The sequence below is a fragment of the Cherax quadricarinatus genome, chromosome 51, assembly GCF_038502225.1.
Source record: "Cherax quadricarinatus isolate ZL_2023a chromosome 51, ASM3850222v1, whole genome shotgun sequence".
In the NCBI taxonomy this organism is placed as follows: Eukaryota; Metazoa; Arthropoda; class Malacostraca; order Decapoda; family Parastacidae; genus Cherax; species Cherax quadricarinatus.
Genome location: NC_091342.1, coordinates 8,672,368 through 8,691,734, shown reverse-complemented (window position 1 = coordinate 8,691,734; position 19,367 = coordinate 8,672,368). Strand labels below are relative to the sequence as shown.

General features: G+C 43.5%; 2 protein-coding genes across 2 annotated transcripts in view; one reads left to right on the top strand and one right to left on the bottom strand.

Annotated features, from left to right (window-relative positions):
• LOC128694772 (uncharacterized) overlaps positions 1-6,426 on the top strand; it is an 8,962-nt gene extending 2,536 nt beyond the window's left edge. The window contains exon 2 of the mRNA XM_053785076.2: positions 4,777-6,426. Within this exon, the coding sequence (XP_053641051.2) occupies positions 4,777-6,242 (1,466 nt within the window). The 3' untranslated portion in view covers positions 6,243-6,426. The remainder of the gene's footprint in view (positions 1-4,776) is intronic.
• Positions 1-19,367, bottom strand: part of LOC128694773 (zinc finger protein SNAI2-like) — a 176,727-nt gene that overhangs the window by 144,183 nt on the left and 13,177 nt on the right. The gene's annotated exons all lie outside the window — the stretch shown is intronic.

The window sequence follows — 19,367 nt, the reverse complement described above, 5'->3', positions numbered from 1 at the left end:
GTGTGTGTCTGCCAGACTACCAGAAGTACTTGTAACCAAGCCTAAGCCTGGCTACTACAACATCAGTCAGTGTTCACATTGCACGTTGCTACATAAGAGTACTTATTTACGTTCATGTTATCATAGTGGGTTATAGATCTACTCAGACTTCTAACTGTATTCCTATAACATTCATTTTCATTATTTACTTCTCTTTTAATATTATTCCTAATGCTAGACACAGATATACCAAAGTTATATTCTACATTTCCTTCAAGGTACTTTCTTTGGCTGACTTACCAACTTTATGATGGAGTAATCCAGTGTGTGATAAAATCCATAAATTGTAGGTTAATTCCCTTTTCTCTGATTTTTGGGTATCTGTAACTGACTTCTCCATTGAGCTTGTCGTTATTATGCGACGCAGGAATCTTCAGTGACGACGCAAAGTCTTTCATAATGTTGAGTTAAAATCATTGTGGTAATTTCACTTTACTACCATTAAGATGGCTAACAATTCAGATTGAGTGTAGACACCCAGTTGTTAATTCTTATGCCTAACTGAACATGGTTGTTATATTTCTTATCTGATGAGATGACAACAAGAGCAGATGTAGCCCTACCAGTAGACTCCTGCTGGAGGTGACAACAAGAGCAGATGCAGCGCTGCCAGTAGACTCCTGCTGGAGGTGACAACAAGAACAGATGTAGCGCTGCCAGTAGACTCCTGCTGGAGGTGACAACAAGAGCAGATGCAGCCCTGCCAGTAGACTCCTGCTGGAGGTGACAACAAGAGCAGATGCAGCGCTGCCAGTAGACTCCTGCTGGAGGTGACAACAAGAACAGATGTAGCGCTGCCAGTAGACTCCTGCTGGAGGTGACAACAAGAGCAGATGCAGCGCTGCCAGTAGACTCCTGCTGGAGGTGACAACAAGAACAGATGTAGCCCTACCAGTAGACTCCTGCTGGAGGTGACAACAAGAGCAGATGCAGCCCTGCCAGTAGTCTCCTGCTGGAGGTGACAAAAAGAGCAGATGCAGCCCTGCCAGTAGACTCCTGCTGGAGGTGACAACAAGAACAGATGTAGCCCTACCAGTAGACTCCTGCTGGAGGTGACAACAAGAGCAGATGCAGCGCTGCCAGTAGACTCCTGCTGGAGGTGACAACAAGAACAGATGTAGCCCTACCAGTAGACTCCTGCTGGAGGTGACAACAAGAACAGATGTAGCCCTACCAGTAGACTCCTGCTGGAGGTGACAACAAGAACAGATGTAGCCCTACCAGTAGACTCCTGCTGGAGGTGACAACAAGAACAGATGTAGCCCTACCAGTAGACTCCTGCTGGAGGTGACAACAAGAGCAGATGCAGCCCTGCCAGTAGTCTCCTGCTGGAGGTGACAACAAGAGCAGATGCAGCCCTGCCAGTAGACTCCTGCTGGAGGTGACAACAAGAACAGATGTAGCCCTACCAGTAGACTCCTGCTGGAGGTGACAACAAGAACAGATGTAGCCCTACCAGTAGACTCCTGCTGGAGGTGACAACAAGAGCAGATGTAGCCCTACCAGTAGACTCCTGCTGGAGGTGACAACAAGAGCAGATGCAGCCCTGCCAGTAGTCTCCTGCTGGAGGTGACAACAAGAGCAGATGCAGCGCTGCCAGTAGACTCCTGCTGGAGGTGACAACAAGAACAGATGTAGCCCTACCAGTAGACTCCTGCTGGAGGTGACAACAACAGCAGATGTAGCGCTGCCAGTAGACTCCTGCTGGAGGTGACAACAAGAACAGATGTAGCGCTGCCAGTAGACTCCTGCTGGAGGTGACAACAAGAGCAGATGCAGCGCTGCCAGTAGACTCCTGCTGGAGGTGACAACAAGAACAGATGTAGCGCTGCCAGTAGACTCCTGCTGGAGGTGACAAGAGCAGATGCAGCGCTGCCAGTAGACTCCTGCTGGAGGTGACAAGAGCAGATGTAGCCCTACCAGTAGACTCCTGCTGGAGGTGACAACAAGAGCAGATGCAGCCCTGCCAGTAGACTCCTACTGGAGGTGACAACAAGAGCAGATGCAGCCCTACCAGTAGACTCCTGCTGGAGGTGACAAGAGCAGATGCAGCCCTGCCAGTAGACTCCTGCTGCAGGTGACAACAAGAGCAGATGCAGCCCTGCCAGTTGACTCCTGCTGGAGGTGACAACAAGAGCAGATGCAGCCCTGCCAGTAGACTCCTGCTGGAGGTGACAACAAGAGCAGATGCAGCCCTGCCAGTAGACTCCTGCTGGAGGTGACAAGAGCAGATGCAGCCCTGCCAGTAGACTCCTGCTGGAGGTGACAACAAGAGCAGATGCAGCCCTGCCAGTAGACTCCTGCTGGAGGTGACAAGAAGAGCAGCTGCAGCCCTGCCAGTAGACTCCTGCTTAGATCCATCACTGTATATAACTTGTGATAAATTATCACTAACAGTTAAGCCAGAAATTTCTCCTTGAGCAGTTGACTTTGCGAGTGAGTTAAGGGATTACCAGTGATGAGGTTCTTGGTGGAGACTTAAGATATTGTCATACCACTAGAAGGGAATTCTTCTTACCTTTATTATGAAGCAAGACAGTAGTACATCATCTCCCCTCACTACACACTTGAGCACTTTACTCAGTGCCACTAAACTTTTGTTTTAAGATTTAAGTATTGCTCGGTCTTATTAAAAATAAAGATAATTGCGTATTACAATTGCTTATTACAATAGTTGTCTTGATCAAAGAGAAAGGTATCTGATACCGCGATACCTGAGAAGATACCACCCAGGATATCTGAAATAGAGGGAGATATAACAAACTGAACCCCAGTGAATATTCACTCACAGTACACAGCAGAGTGCATAAGTAGATTGCTCTAGAAAACTAGTCAAGTTCTTAGACCCCAGGTTTCAAACCCTCACACGGGGTCTTGGCTTCCCCGACACAGCCTGGCCACCAAGTCCTCTCTCTTGGTCGCTTTCCTTGGCTTCCCCGACACAGCCTGGCCACCAAGTCCTCTCTTGGTCACTTTCCTTGGCTTCCCCGACACAGCCTGGCCACCAAGTCCTCTCTTGGTCACTTTCCTTGGCTTCCCCGACACAGCCTGGCCACCAAGTCCTCTCTTGGTCACTTTCCTTGGCTTCCCCGACACAGCCTGGCCACCAAGTCCTCTCTTGGTCACTTTCCCTGAACTCACAAAGACCCTCACACCCCATCCCCCATCACCCATAATACTGGGTATAGAGATCTCCACTCGTGGGAACCTCACCATGTGATGCAGGCTTACTTAGGTTCACATAAATACACTTACACAAATTATCACACATAATAACATACATGTAAATTACCCATAATTACCCGAAAACCTCAGACAAAATTACTTACTTTTATTGTGGTCTTTGTAATGTTATTTTAATCGTAAAAGTTAAAACAGATAAGTAAGCCTATTCAGGTACACGTAAAGTATAAGTGTCATTCGAAGTGACTTGAAATCCAGTGGGTTACTTGCGTTTTATGGAGCTGTGGAGATTTTTCCTCTGGGGGATGTCAGGTATTAACGTTTTCCCCTCCTGTTTTACACAGATGGAAACTGGGGCTCGTGTGAGTTTAGCGCTCCTGGGGAGCCGGGAGCCAAGACATGGTAGTGTGTGATGGTGTTTGTACCAGAACCTTCTTCGCTCTTACGGCCTAAACTTGCACATGAAAGTACCTGGACTCAAGCTTTATGAAGCTTTGTTTAGAGCTTAGCAATCAGTGCACGTGATCTCCAGTCAGTGCACGTGATCTCCAATCAGTGCACATGATCTCCCCACAAGTGCACATGATGCTCACAGTGCACCTAATCTCCCATCAGTGCACTTGATCTCCCAATCAGTGCACATGATGCTCACAGTGCACCTGATCTCCAATCAGTGCACATGGTGCCCACAGTGCACCTGATTCCCCATCATTGCAAATACCCACAGTACACATGATCTACCCATCAGTGCACCTGATCTTTCCACCAGTGCACATGATCTTCCCATCAGTGCACCTGATCTTCCCACCAGTGCAAATGATCTTCCCACCAGTGCACCTGATCTTCCCATCAGTGCACTTGATCTTCCCATCAGTGCACCTGATCTTCCCATCAGTGCACCTGATCTTCCCATCAGTGCACCTGATCTTCCCATCAGTGCACCTGATCTTCCCATCAGTGCACCTGATCTTCCCATCAGTGCACCTGATCTTCCCATTAGTGCACCTGATCTTCCCATCAGTGCACCTGATCTTCCCATCAGTGCACCTGATCTTCCCATCAGTGCACCTGATCTTCCCATCAGTGCACCTGATCTTCCCATCAGTGCACCTGATCTTCCCATCAGTGCACCTGATCTTCCCATCAGTGCACCTGATCTTCCCATCAGTGCACCTGATCTTCCCATCAGTGCACATGATCTTCCCATCAGTGCACCTGATCTTCCCATCAGTGCACCTGATCTCTCACCTTTTCCCTGAATAACGCACACGAGTCTAACATTTGACATTTATTATTATTATTATTTCACTGGAGTCTGAAAAGGGGTCTTGATCCAAGGAACTGGACTTTCCGAGGAACGAACCTGAACGCCTTCAATTTCCTCAGGCGCCATATTACCCCTTACGCGCTTAGCGCTTCCTCCGATTAAAAAAAATACTTCCTTGGAGGGGAAAGGATAGAAATTAATTATTTATAATAATAATAATAATAATTACTAATGTCAAAATGTGATTTTTTTGTTTTCCTGTTGTCTAATGTGTTGCTATTTTTCAGGTTGTGTACAGAGTGAACCTGAGGATCTGAGTGTGAAGTGTGAGGGAGAGATGCACGCAACACCCACACGCACGCACGAACCAGGCGTGTACAACCCCCACGCACCTCTACGCACGCGAGAGCCGCAAGTGATACGCAAGAGGGAGGCACAAGCCATTCGCCCCAAGGAACTGCGTGATGCGACCCAGTGCGGTCTGGACTTTGAGAGAATACGCGTTCGAGGGTCCCATGCGCACGTTGAGGCGACTCAGGCGCAAAGTACGCAAGTGCGCGAGTTATGCGTCCCCGGTGTGTGGGAAGGGGTTCCCGATGCACGCGCTATATGCGTTCAAACTACCACCGCACTGCCGTGCATAGCACAAGAACCTGAGAGGAGAGAGAGAGGTTCAATGGGTTCTGATAGACTCTCACGAGCCTCGGAGGTGGATAGTTTGGATAGAAACCAACACCTGCCTATCCTAGACACCAGAAACACTATGACCACCACACACCGCACACTTACCTGCAGAAGTACTCCATCACCTACCAGAGCACCCAGCCGAGTTGGACATACCTCTTTGACGAGTAAAGTCGCGGAACCTTCGTCTGGCATCGTGAGTTCACCGGCCATTTTGGGCCGCCTGCCTGCGCTTGAAGGTAGTTCGGATCGCGCCAGTCCATGTCCTGGGCAGCTACCCACAGTACAAACAACCGCAAGTCGTTTGGGTTTCTCGGAGGATGGGCAGGAAACCCAGCCCACCTCCGCCCTGACCCAGCCTCACCGACCCTGGCTGGCTGACGACCCTCCAAAACATATGTCTCAACTTCAGTTTTCTGAGGTTCCTGTTCCCCTGCAGCCCGCGCGCCCGCGCCCACTGCTAGCAAATTCCAGCTTGTGGGCGGGGATGGTGCCGCTGGGGTGGCCCATGCCTCACCTCTTGACCCCCGCCCAGACGCTCACCCACGGCAGACACCGTAGAGAGTGTGGATCACCTGGGTCAGAGTCCGCCTCTAGTGATAGCAGCAGCGGGCGTGGCGAGGCTCGGTACTCGTGCAGTGACTGCAGCAAGTCGTACTCTACGTACTCTGGTCTAAGCAAGCACAAGCAGTTCCACTGTGCCGCGCTGGGAGCCAAGTCGTTCTCGTGCAAGCACTGCGACAAGGTGTATACCAGCCTGGGTGCTCTCAAGATGCATATACGCACCCACACGCTACCCTGCAAGTGTCACCTATGTGGCAAGGCCTTCTCGCGGCCCTGGCTGCTGCAGGGCCACATCAGGACCCACACCGGAGAGAAACCCTTCCAGTGTCCGCAGTGTGACCGCTGCTTCGCTGACCGCAGCAACCTGCGGGCTCACCTCCAGACCCACGCTGACATCAAGAAGTACGCCTGTGTCACCTGTCACAAGACCTTCTCCAGGATGTCTCTGCTTAACAAACACACGGAGGCAGCCTGCCCAGCCAGACCTCACCAGCACCACCCATGATGTCCTCATCTGTGATGTACTGTGTTGTTGTCGTCGTCTCGTACTCATGGTGGCCAAAATGACACCAGCCCTTGCGAGTGTCAATCACCCCAACAGCAAGCCAGTCAACTCATAAATGCCAACAAACCCTTCACAGATGCCAACCAACGTTTCACAAGTGCCAGTCAACTTATCACTGGTGCCAATCTACTCCTTACAGATGTCAACCACCCCAAGACAAGTGCTGCTTCCAGGACACAGTTGCCTGCAGCTACAAGTGAATGTCTTTCTACCATTTTTTCTTAGACCAAAAGATAAATATTTTTTCACACAAGTGTGAGTGTTCACGGGATCATCCAGTGTAATGTCTAGTCCACTACATACATTTTTTGTACGCTTTTGTAAATAAAATTACTTTTATACTTACCTCTTGCACGAATTTTAATTAAATCTCGATTGCCTCTCTTTATTTATATATATATATATATATATATATATATATATATATATATATTAATATATATATATATATATATATATATATATATATTAATTTTTTTTTTTTTTTTTTCAACAAGTCGGTCGTCTCCCACCGAGGCAGGGTGACCTAAAAAAGAAAGAAAATCCCCAAAAAGAAAATACTTTCATCATCATTCAACACTTTCACCACACTCGCACATTATCACTGTTTTTGCAGAGGTGCTCAGAATACAACAGTTTAGAAGCATACACATAAAAAGATACACAACATATCCCTCCAAACTGCCAATATCCCAAACCCCTCCTTTAAAGTGCAAGCATTGTACTTCCCATTTCCAGGACTCAAGTCCGACTATATGAAAATAACCGGTTTCCCTGAATCCCTTCACTAAATATTACCCTGCTCACACTCCAACAGATCGTCAGGTCCCAAGTACCATTCGTCTCCGTTCACTCCTATCTAACACGCTCACGCACGCTTGCTGGAAGTCCAAGCCATTTACCCACAAAACCTCCTTTACCCCATCTCTCCAACCCTTTCGAGGACGACCCCTACCCCGCCTTCCTTCCCCTATAGATTTATATGCTTTCCATGTCATTCTACTTTGATCCATTCTCTCTAAATGACCAAACCACCTCAACAACCCCTCTTCTGCCCTCTGACTAATACTTTTATTAACTCCACACCTTCTCCTAATTTCCACACTCCGAATTTTCTGCATAATATTTACACCACACATTGCCCTTAAACAGGACATCTCCACTGCCTCCAACCGTCTCCTCGCTGCTGCATTTACCACCCAAGCTTCACACCCATATAAGAGTGTTGGTACTACTATACTTTCATACATTCCCTTCTTTGCCTCCATAGATAACGTTTTTTGACTCAACATATACCTCAACGCACCACTCACCTTTTTTCCCTCATCAATTCTATGATTAACCTCATCCTTCATAAATCCATCCGCCGACACGTCAACTCCCAAGTATCTGAAAACATTCACTTCTTCCATACTCCTCCTCCCCAATTTGATATCCAATTTTTCTTTATCTAAATCATTTGACACCCTCATCACCTTACTCTTTTCTATGTTCACTTTCAACTTTCTACCTTTACACACATTCCCAAACTCATCCACTAACCTTTGCAATTTTTCTTTAGAATCTCCCATAAGCACAGTATCATCAGCAAAATGTAACTGTGTCAATTCCCATTTTGAATTTGATTCCCCATAATTTAATCCCACCCCTCTCCCAAACACCCTAACATTTACTTCCTTTACAACCCCATCTATAAATATATTAAACAACCATGGTGACATTACACACCCCTGTCTAAGACCTACTTTTACCGGGAAGTAGTCTCCCTCTCTTCTACACACCCTAACCTGAGCCTCACTATCCTCATAAAAACTCTTTACAGCATTTAGTAACTTACCACCTATTCCATATACTTGCAACATCTGCCACATTGCTCCTCTATCCACTCTATCATATGCCTTTTCTAAATCCATAAATGCAATAAAAACTTCCCTATCTTTATCTAAATACTGTTCACATATATGCTTCAATGTAAACACCTGATCTACACATCCCCTACCCACTCTTAAACCTCCTTGCTCATCCGCAATCCTACATTCTGTCTTACCTCTAATTCTTTCAATTATAACCCTACCGTACACTTTTCCTGGTATACTCAGTAAGCTTATTCCTCTATAATTTTTACAGTCTCTTTTGTCCCCTTTCCCTTTATATAAAGGGACTATACATGCTCTCTGGCAATCCCTAGGTACCTTCCCCTCTTTCATACATTTATTAAACAAAAGTACCAACCACTCCAACACTATATCCCCCCCTGCTTTTAACATTTCTGTCATGATCCCATCAGTTCCAGCTGCTTTACCCCTTTTCATTTTACGTAATGCCTCACGTACCTCCCCCACACTTACATTCTGCTCTTCTTCACTCCTAAAAGATGGTATACCTCCCTGACCAGTGCATGAAATTACTGCCTCTGTTTCTTCCTTAACATTTAAAAGTTCCTCAAAATATTCTCGCCATCTACCCAATACCTCCATCTCCCCATCTACTAACTCCCCTACTCTGTTTTTAACTGACAAATCCATATTTTCCCTAGGCTTTCTTAACTTGTTTAACTCACTCCAAAATTTTTTCTTATTTTCATTAAAATTTCTTGACAGTGCCTCTCCCAGTCTATCATCTGCTCTCCTTTTGCACTCTCTCACCACTCTCTTTACCTTTCTTTTACTCTCCATATACTCTGCTCTTCTTATAACACTTCTGCTTTGTAAAAACCTCTCATAAGCTACCTTTTTCTCTTTTTTCACACCCTTTACTTCATCATTCCACCAATCACTCCTCTTTCCTCCTGCCCCCACCCTCCTATAACCACAAACTTCTGCCCCACATTCTAATACTGCATTTTTAAAACTATTCCAACCCTCTTCAACCCCCCCACTACTCATCTTTGCACTAGCCCACCTTTCTGCCAATAGTCGCTTATATCTCACCCGAACTTCCTCCTCCCTTAGTTTATACACTTTCACCTCCCTCTTACTTGTTGTTGCCACCTTCCTCTTTTCCCATCTACCTCTTACTCTAACTGTAGCTACAACTAAATAATGATCCGATATATCAGTTGCCCCTCTATAAACATGTACATCCTGGAGCCTACCCATCAACCTTTTATCCACCAATACATAATCTAATAAACTACTTTCATTACGTGCTACATCATACCTTGTATATTTATTTATCCTCTTTTTCATAAAATATGTATTACTTATTACCAAATTTCTTTCTACACATAGCTCAATTAAAGGCTCCCCATTTACATTTACCCCTGGCACCCCAAATTTACCTACTACTCCTTCCATAACATTTTTACCCACTTTAGCATTGAAATCCCCAACCACCATTACTCTCACACTTGATTCAAAACTCCCCACGCATTCACTCAACATTTCCCAAAATCTCTCTCTCTCCTCTACACTTCTCTCTTCTCCAGGTGCATACACGCTTATTATAACCCACTTTTCACATCCAAACTTTATTTTACTCCACATAATCCTTGAATTAATACATTTATAGTCCCTCTTTTCCTGCCATAGCTTATCCTTCAACATTATTGCTACTCCTTCTTTAGCTCTAACTCTATTTGAAACCCCTGACCTAATCCCATTTATTCCTCTCCACTGAAACTCTCCCACCCCCTTCAGCTTTGTTTCACTTAAAGCCAGGACATCCAGCTTCTTCTCATTCATAACATCCACAATCATCTCTTTCTTATCATCTGCACAACATCCACGCACATTCAGACTTCCCACTTTGAAAATTTTTTCTTCTTATTCTTTTTAGTAATCTTTACAGGAAAAGGGGTTACTAGCCCATTGTTCCCGGCATTTTAGTTGACTTTTACAACACGCATGGCTTACGGAGGAAAGATTCTTATTCCACTTCCCCATGGATATAAAAGGAAAATTAATAAGACCAAGAACTATTAAGATAAAATCAAAGAAAACTCAGATGAGTGTGTATAAATAAATGTGTACATGTATGTGTAGTGTGACCTAAGTGTAAGTAGAAGTAGCAAGACATGCCTGTAATCTTGCATATTTATGAGACAGCCAAAAGACATCAGCAATCCTACCATCATGTAAAACAATCACAGGCTTCGTTTTACACTCACTTGGCAGGACGGTAGTACCTCCCTGGGTGGTTGCTGTCTACCAACCTACTACCTTATATATATATATATATATATATATATATATATATATATATATATATATATATATATATATATATATATATATTTCAACACACCGGCAGTATCCCACCGAGGCAGAGTGGCCCAAAAGGAAACACGAAAGTTTCTCCTTTTACATTTAGTAATATATACAGAAGGGGTTACTAGCCCCTTGCTCCCGGCATTTTAGTCGCCTCTTACAACACGCATGGCTTACTGAGGAAGAATTCTGTTCCACTTCCCCATGGAGTTAAGAGGAAATAAAGAACTAGAAAGAAAACAGGAGAAAACCCAGAGGGGTGTATATATATATATATATATATATATATATATATATATATATATATATATATATATATATATATATATATGCTTGTACATGTATGTGTGCTGTGTCCTAAGTGTAAACAGAAGTAGCAAGATGTATCTGAAATCTTGCATGTTTATGATACAGAAAGAGAGACACCAGCAATCCTACCATCATGTAAAACAATTACAGGTTTACATTTTACACTCACTTGGGAGGACAGTAGTACCTACCTAGGTGGTTGCTGTCAACCAACCTACTACCTAGAATATATATATATTATATATATATATATATATATATATATATATATATATATATATATATATATATATATATATATATATATGTCGTGCCGAATAGGCAGAACTTGCGATCTTGGCTTAAATAGCAACGCTCATCTTGCCATATAAGACAAGCGAAAATTTGTGTATGCAATAATTTCGCCAAAATCACTCTGAACCTAACGATAAAAATATATATATTTCACTGTGTTTGTTTAGTATTAAATTATTGTAAACAAATCTAAAATATATTTAGTTGGGTTATGTTAAAATAAGTTGATCTTGTTATAATAAGGTTAGATAAGTTTTTTAAGATTCTTTTGGTTCAAAATTAAAATTTTTTACATTAACATTAATGAAAAATATATATCTTTAAACGTATAAGAGAAAATTTTAGAAAGGACTTAATTTTAAATGACTTCTTGCTAATTGACCAGTTTTACATATTCGGCACGACATATATATATATATATATATATATATATATATATATATATATATATATATATATATATATATATATATATATATATATATATAATGGAAATGCTCTGGATCCAAGGAATTTGAGGTATCCTCTCTTGGGTCAGACCTAGTTGCCCAGGCGCTACATGACCCTCATGGATTAAGAGCAAGACTGACACGAAGGATGTCTGCATTGTTTGCCACACTTTTAGCTGTATGAACAACACACTGTGTGAAGTATAACACAACGTTTACTGTTTATCCCCCAAAAGTGATGAGCTTGTCAACGTTAGTTCACCATCCATTACGTGAATTTCTTGCAGATCTGTGCTGCCTTGGCCAGTGCTGGAAGCTTCTGCAGGTATCTGCTGACCAAAGCAGGAACGACGCCTCGTTCAGCACAGTCGTTGACGACCTTGAGAAGTCTGTTCTTGGGTTTGAGTAACTTTTATGTGAAGTTTCGAGAGCCACGGTGACTTTAAGAGGCCTTGGTCGCTTCTTAACGTTCTTTTAAGATCGACTTGTGATCTTGAAAGTCCACTGGAGTGTAAAAACCTTCCCATCCCGCTGATTCAGTCCGTTCCAGGCGGTAATAAAAATTGTTGTACCTCGGCCTATATTTTTAAGTAAAGTATCATTATTAGTACGCGTAGGCGACCAGAAGCTGGTTTTGGAATTTGCGTTTACGTTAGTGGAAGTTTAAACGATATAGTTTGCCCTAAAGTAATAATTATGATTAAAGAAAATACCGAATTCCGCCGCCATCCTGCCACCTGGTGGATGAATAATTGCCTAAATTTAATTTGTGTACGGTGTACATGAAGTAGTTTCTATAGATGAAAATTGTGAAATTCTGTTTTTTATATTTGGTACCCAGACAGCCTCACCCACCGGAGAAATGGCGAAAAGTAGCTGAACATGTTTTGAACTGGTCATATGAGGTAAAATTAGGGGATAAAAACCGACACTAATGCAAAATTCACTTAGCCGAGGCGACGTTTCTCCAGGTTAGAGGACACGGGAAACGTCAGAAACAAAAAATAAATATTAATTGAAAACTTCATTCAGAAAACGTTTCGCCTGCAGAGGAGAACTTTTTTCAAGTCTGATAAATCTTGTCAACTGGGTAGGACATAGGATAATGTATTCCAAAGTACGCAAGAATATATATATAATTGACTCCATTGTATAATATATATATATATATATATATATATATATATATATATATATATATATATATATATATATATATATATATATATATATGTGTGTGTGTGTGTGTGTGTGTGTGTGTGCGTGTGCGCACGCGCTACCACCAGTCAGAATCTGTTACTTTAACAGGCTGATATATGGGCGAAACCTCGTCTGAGGAAAACTTTCAATTATTATTTTTATTTCTTGATCATCTGGGATTACATTTCTTCCTGGAGGGAGTGAGGGAGGCTGAGTGGTCGCATGTTCTCTCCAACAGCGTCTTATGGTGACTTTGTGTTGTCTTCGCCTCAGAGACGTGCAGCTACTCGTCAGAGAAATGAAAGAAGTAATCAGAGAAGTGCAACAAGTCATCCAGGTCATTTTTACTAGTGAGCTTCCAGTCTTAGTGTCATGCGTCCAGGGAAGGAAGTCATCTGTCATGTTCGGCCTTCATTGTTAACTCTCTCTCTCTCTCTCTCTCTCTCTCTCTCTCTCTCTCTCTCTCTCTCTCTCTCTCTCTCTCTCTCTCTCTCTCTATCACATGACTAAACAATAACCTCTAAACTTAACCTGCTATGAACACTTTTACTGTCATATTCACATGCTCTTAAAAAATATTTCTCTCGTGAAACCCACGTACTCACCAAGCCGACTCATAAAACTCAAAGATGAATTCATTCACCTTATCATGCACAGAGATAAGGTCAATTCTTGTAGGAAATTAGCAGATTCTGATGAAAGTCTAAGGTCGTAGCCAGCCAAGTTATAACATATATCGAAGATACGATTTTAACACAGATATAAATAGGTTGTGAAAACATGCAATTATATTAAGTTTTATAACTTGCACGAACTGTATCACTGTAGACAACAACAACATTTCGCCCGCCATGGAAGATGTGTTCATTTAATAACATACCTGCAAGTCCCTCACAAGAAGCTCATTACTAGTACCCCTCAAGGAAGGTTCCTTGATGTTGGTGAGGGGCTCTTGATTTAGGGAATTGGATCTGTGCTCCAGTTCCCCGAATTAAGCCTGAATGCCTTCCACATCCCCCCCCCCAGGCGCTGTATAATCCTCCGGGTTTAGCGCTTCCCCCTTTATAATAATAATAATAATCATTACTAGTAATCCCTTCCTTAAATCATTGCAAGGGCAACTGCAGGTGATTTTGGATCGGGGGGGAGGGAGGTAATTAGGTCAGACAAGAGAGTTTCACAGCCTGGATTCGAAGCAAATTCGAAATTCCTTGATGAAGAAGTTCTGAGACAGAGAGTGAGATCTGATCGCTTGTACAACCAGTCACTGCAATGACGCCCTCACTGGGGCTTGCACTGCAGCTCTGGCTGTCACCACACGCAGGCAGTGACAAACAGTGACATTTGAAGGTTCTTCTGCTATGTAGATTAAGGGTATTGGTATGTGGAGCCAAACATGAGGAGTTCTGGGCCACTGTTGTTGTTAATGCTGCTGTCACTGTTCATAATGCTGCTGTCACTGTTCATAATGCTGCTGTCACTGTTCATAATGCTGCTGTCACTGTTCATAATGCTGCTGTCACTGTTCATAATGCTGCTGTCACTGTTCATAATGCTGCTGTCACTGTTCATAATGCTGCTGTCACTGTTCATAATGCTGCTGTCACTGTTGTTAATGCTTTGGTACCCTTGCTGCCACCGCTGCTGCCAATCCTACACACTGTTGTCACTGCCCTCACTGTTGCTACCTACATTGCTGTCGTCACCGCTGTCGTCACTGTTTCACCTTCCATGGGCTACCCATCACCACTGCATCCTTCCCAGCCCGGCGGCGCTGTATCGCCCTTGTAGGTTTAGTGCTTCTTTTTATTATAATAATCACCTTCCATGGAAAATGACACAAGCAGAAACAGAAGTAAGCAAGAGTAAGTACTCTTGTTGTGGTGACGAATGTGATTCTCTCTCTCTCTCTCCCTCTCTCTCTCTCTCTCTCTCTCTCTCTCTCTCTCTCTCTCTCTCTCTCTCTCTCTCTCTCTCTCTCTCTCTCTCTCTCTCTCTCACTCTCATGAGTCAGTTGCGCCTGTTGATTTATCCAGCTTGTCTCTTTTCCTGTCTGTCCTTTACTGCTCTCTCTGTTTTCCCCTCCCTTCATCTTCCTCTTATCTCTGTTCTCTCTATTCCCTTGCATCGTCTCTCTTCTGTTTTCTCTTTACTCTCTTCCCTCACTTCCTCATACTTTCTCTCTCCTCGTTCCCCATTTCCTTATTTACCCTCTCTTTAATCCTCTTCTTCATCTCTCATTCTCTCTCTTCCTCATTTTCTCACTTTTCCCCTTCTCGTTCCTCTTCTCTCCCCTCACGGTACATCTGGCTTTCATCCAACTGGCTTGCGGGGGTGGCCGGCCAGTGTACGCACCTAATTGTGATGGCAGGGGTCGATTCACAGTTTCTGGTCCCACCTTGCTGCTGGCTACACTCCCTCCTGGCTGCGTGAGACCTGTCGTACCTGTTTTAAAAGCTGTGCATGGATTCTGCCACTTCCACTTCGCTGTCCGGGTCGTTCAACGTCCTGATGCAGCTAATGTTTTTCCATAGATTAACATTCTTTAAAAAGAAATCATGTGAAATGTACAACATAATTTAAATTCAGCTCCATTGAGGGACTGACCACCTCAAATACTTTTTCTCCAAGGTTGATGGACCGATTACATCAATTTTATTTCATTTCTGCTGCTGCCTCTGTATTTGACTGAAGAAGCCTACTGTGTAGGCGAAACGTTTCGTCAGTAAAGTTACCCAGGTTTTGCCCCTGTGTCTCATTCCTCAACTTGTCAGTGTTGTTTACAAGGATTGCAAAGAAACAGCAGTTCTGCTCACGTCAACTTTAAGCAGTTGAGTATCTTGTAAGTTGTGATCATGGCTCCTTTGGTATTCCGATCTCTTAAGATCAAGCTTTTGTAACCTATCTTTATATCCCAGAACACACACACACACACACACACACACACACACACACACACACACACACACACACACACACACACACACACACACACACACACACACACACACACACACACACACACACACACACACACACACACACACACACACACACACACACACACACACACACGTGAGTCAGGTGCATTTTTGCACCTCAATTCTATTATTTTTCTTTAGATACGACATTAATTTGTTACTTGACGACAGACTCTATTATCTTGATCAAACGGTGGTCCTTACAAACAAAACACTCACATATACAAACACACACACACACACACACACACACACACACACACACACACACACACACACACACACACACACACACACACACACACACACACACACACACACACACACACACACACACGTTATTAATTAACAATATATTAAGTTTTAAGTATAAACAAAGATTTCTTTTCTCTCACTCTCTCTCTCTCTCTCTCTCTCTCTCTGGTAGGTGATGGTGGTCGCGATAGATGTTGTTTAATTGGCAGTGGTGGTAGTTTTGATTGTGGTGGTGGTGGTAGCAGTGTTAGTGGCACTTAATATCACACTGGCACCCACACCAACACTCGTCTAGAGTTACACTGTCAGCATAAGGGCAATGAGTCCTTTCAGGTGAGAGTACGTGGACGTACTTGGGAGTACGTGAGTACCTTTCTTTGCGAGAAAGTACGTCTGTGTATATGTACACGTGGGTATATATTAATGTGCTTGGGTGTCTATGATAGTACAGAAGAATACAGGGGAATATATGCGAGTACATTCGAGTACATAGCAATACTGGGAAGTACACTGACATACCCACCACCACTACTACCACCACAACCACCACCACAACCACCACCACAACCTTCCCCAAGCCCCATCACTATTTTTCCTCGCTTACACCAACACCTGCCAACACCCTCCAACACTATCACTGCAGGTGTTGAAGAGTCTTGTGTCCAGCAAACTCCCTCAGTCGTTAAGACTCTGTTGCATTGTCTGAAGTGTGACCTCCCTACTTTGTGTGTGTGTGTGTGTGTGTGTGTGTTTAATATAGACAAATGCAAAGTTCTAAATGTTGGACAGGACAATAACCATGCCACATATAAACTAAATAATGTAGATCTTAATATTACGGATTGCGAAAAAGATTTAGGAGTTCTGGTTAGCAGTGATCTGAAACCAAGACAACAGTGCATAAGTGTTCGCAATAAAGCTAATAGAATCCTTGGCTTCATATCAAGAAGCATAAATAATAGGAGTCCTCAGGTTGTTCTTCAACTCTATACATCCTTGGTTAGGCCTCATTTAGATTATGCTGCACAGTTTTGGTCACCTTATTACAGAATGGATATAAATTCTCTGGAAAATGTACAAAGGAGGATGACAAAGTTGATCCCATGTATCAGAAACCTTCCCTATGAGGATAGACTAAGGGCCCTGAATCTGCACTCTCTAGAAAGACGTAGAATTAGGGGGGATATGATTGAGGTGTATAAATGGAAGACAGGAATAAATAAAGGGGATGTAAATAGTGTGCTGAAAATATCTAGCCTAGACAGGACTCGCAGCAATGGTTTTAAGTTGGAAAAATTCAGATTCAGGAAGGATATAGGAAAGTACTGGTTTGGTAATAGAGTTGTGGATGAGTGGAACAAACTCCCAAGTACAGTTATAGAGGCCAGAACGTTGTGTAGCTTTAAAAATAGGTTGGATAAATACATGAGTGGATGTGGGTGGGTGTGAGTTAGACCTGATAGCTTGTGCTACCAGGTCGGTTGCCGTGTTCCTCCCTTAAGTCAATGTGACCTGACCTGACTAGGTTGGGTGCATTGGCTTAAGCCGGTAGGAGACTTGGACCTGCCTCGCATGGGCCAGTAGGCCTTCTGCAGTGTTCCTTCGTTCTTATGTTCTTATGTTCTTATGTGTGTGTGTGTGTGTGTGTGTGTGTGTGTGTGTGTGTGTGTGTGACAGATTACAAACTACAGAAGTAGTGTAAATATTCCCACAGAGGCTGTAATAAGCACCACTCTGGAGAAGCTGAAGGCATACAAATTCTGTACAAAACTGGGCCTGATAACATCGTCCATGGATGATGAAAATTTCGTCCAGGGGGGGGCGGCTGGGGCCTGACGTCTTAAATAATAAATATTGACGAAATTACTAACCATAAAATGTGAAAAATAAACAATTTGAAAATACCACCGAACTATCCTACAGTGAACTGGACTATTAGCTACCACTTCAACTATCCTAACATTAATAATGTGATAGTGCTTTTTCAATAACATTGATAAAATGGTGGTTGTGGTAGTGGTATTAGTGGTGGTAGTGGTTATATTTCTGGTAGTTGTAGTAGGGGTACTGATGATCGTTGCAGTAGTAGTAGTAGTAGTAGTAGTAGTAGTTTTTGTTGTGGTGGTGGTTAGTGGTATTGTTAGTGAGGGTGGTCGTCGGGTGGTAGTGGTGGTGGTTGTTGTGGTAGTTGTGGTAGTGGTGGTGCCAAAACAATACGCAGCACACCTCGACTGAGGGACCGTGATACCACCGCAATAAAATAGAGAATGGTGTGTTTAGTGTGTGTGGTGAATGTGTTTGGCACGCTCCTGCCTGCACCTGACACACACACACACACACACACACACACACACACACACACACACACACACACACACACACACACACACACACACACACACACACACACACACACACACACGTGATAATACTTTATTTACAGTTAACAAAGTCAGGGTATTTTTCCCCGAATTGTTTGTAATATACCACTGTGGATAAAATACTTTGACATTTCTGAGTGAGTTGTCTCTGAATTCATTAATTATACTGCACTCCAGTATATAATGATGAAAGGTGTGACAATAGTCCATCTGAGAAAGTTTACATATCGTTTGGTCAACATCTGGTGGTGGTGATTTAACCTGCCAAAGATACTTGTAACCCAGCAGGAGCCGGGCGGTAGTGACATCCAAGAGTGTTTATTTTCTTGGACGCACCATACACATGTGGCTGCTCCTGCATGATGGAATCATGATAGATGGACTGACTGGTGTCGGTCTCCCTCAGTCTCAAGCTCAGTTGAAGTTCTTCTCGTATTATTATTGTTCTCAAACTGCTGACTGACAACCCAAGATTGCAATCAGTTCTATCATTAAAGACTAAAGACACATGTGCAACAGCTGGGTATCTTTATTGATGATACGTTTGGCCTACACCGGAGGCTTCTTCAGTCAAATACAAAGGGAGTAGTAGAAATGAAATAAAGATAATGTAATCAGTCCATCAACTCTGGAGAAAAGTATTTGAGGTGGTCAGTCCCTCAGTCTAGATGATAGTTCAGCTCCATGGTCTGGAACAAGGTAGTCCCTCAGCCTGGAGAAGAGTCCAGCTCCATGGTCTGGAACAAGGTAGTCAGTCCCTCAGCCTGGAGAAGAGTCCAGTTCCATGGTCTGGAACAAAGTGGTCAGTCCCTCAGCCCGGAGAAGAGTCCAGTTCTATGGTCTGAAACAAAGTGGTTAGTCCCTCAGCCTAGAGAAGAGTCCATTTCCATGGTCTGGAACAAAGTGGTCAGTCCCTCAGCCTGGAGAAGAGTACAGTTCCATGGTCTGGAACGAAGTGGTCAGTCCCTCAGCCTGAAGAAGAGTCCAG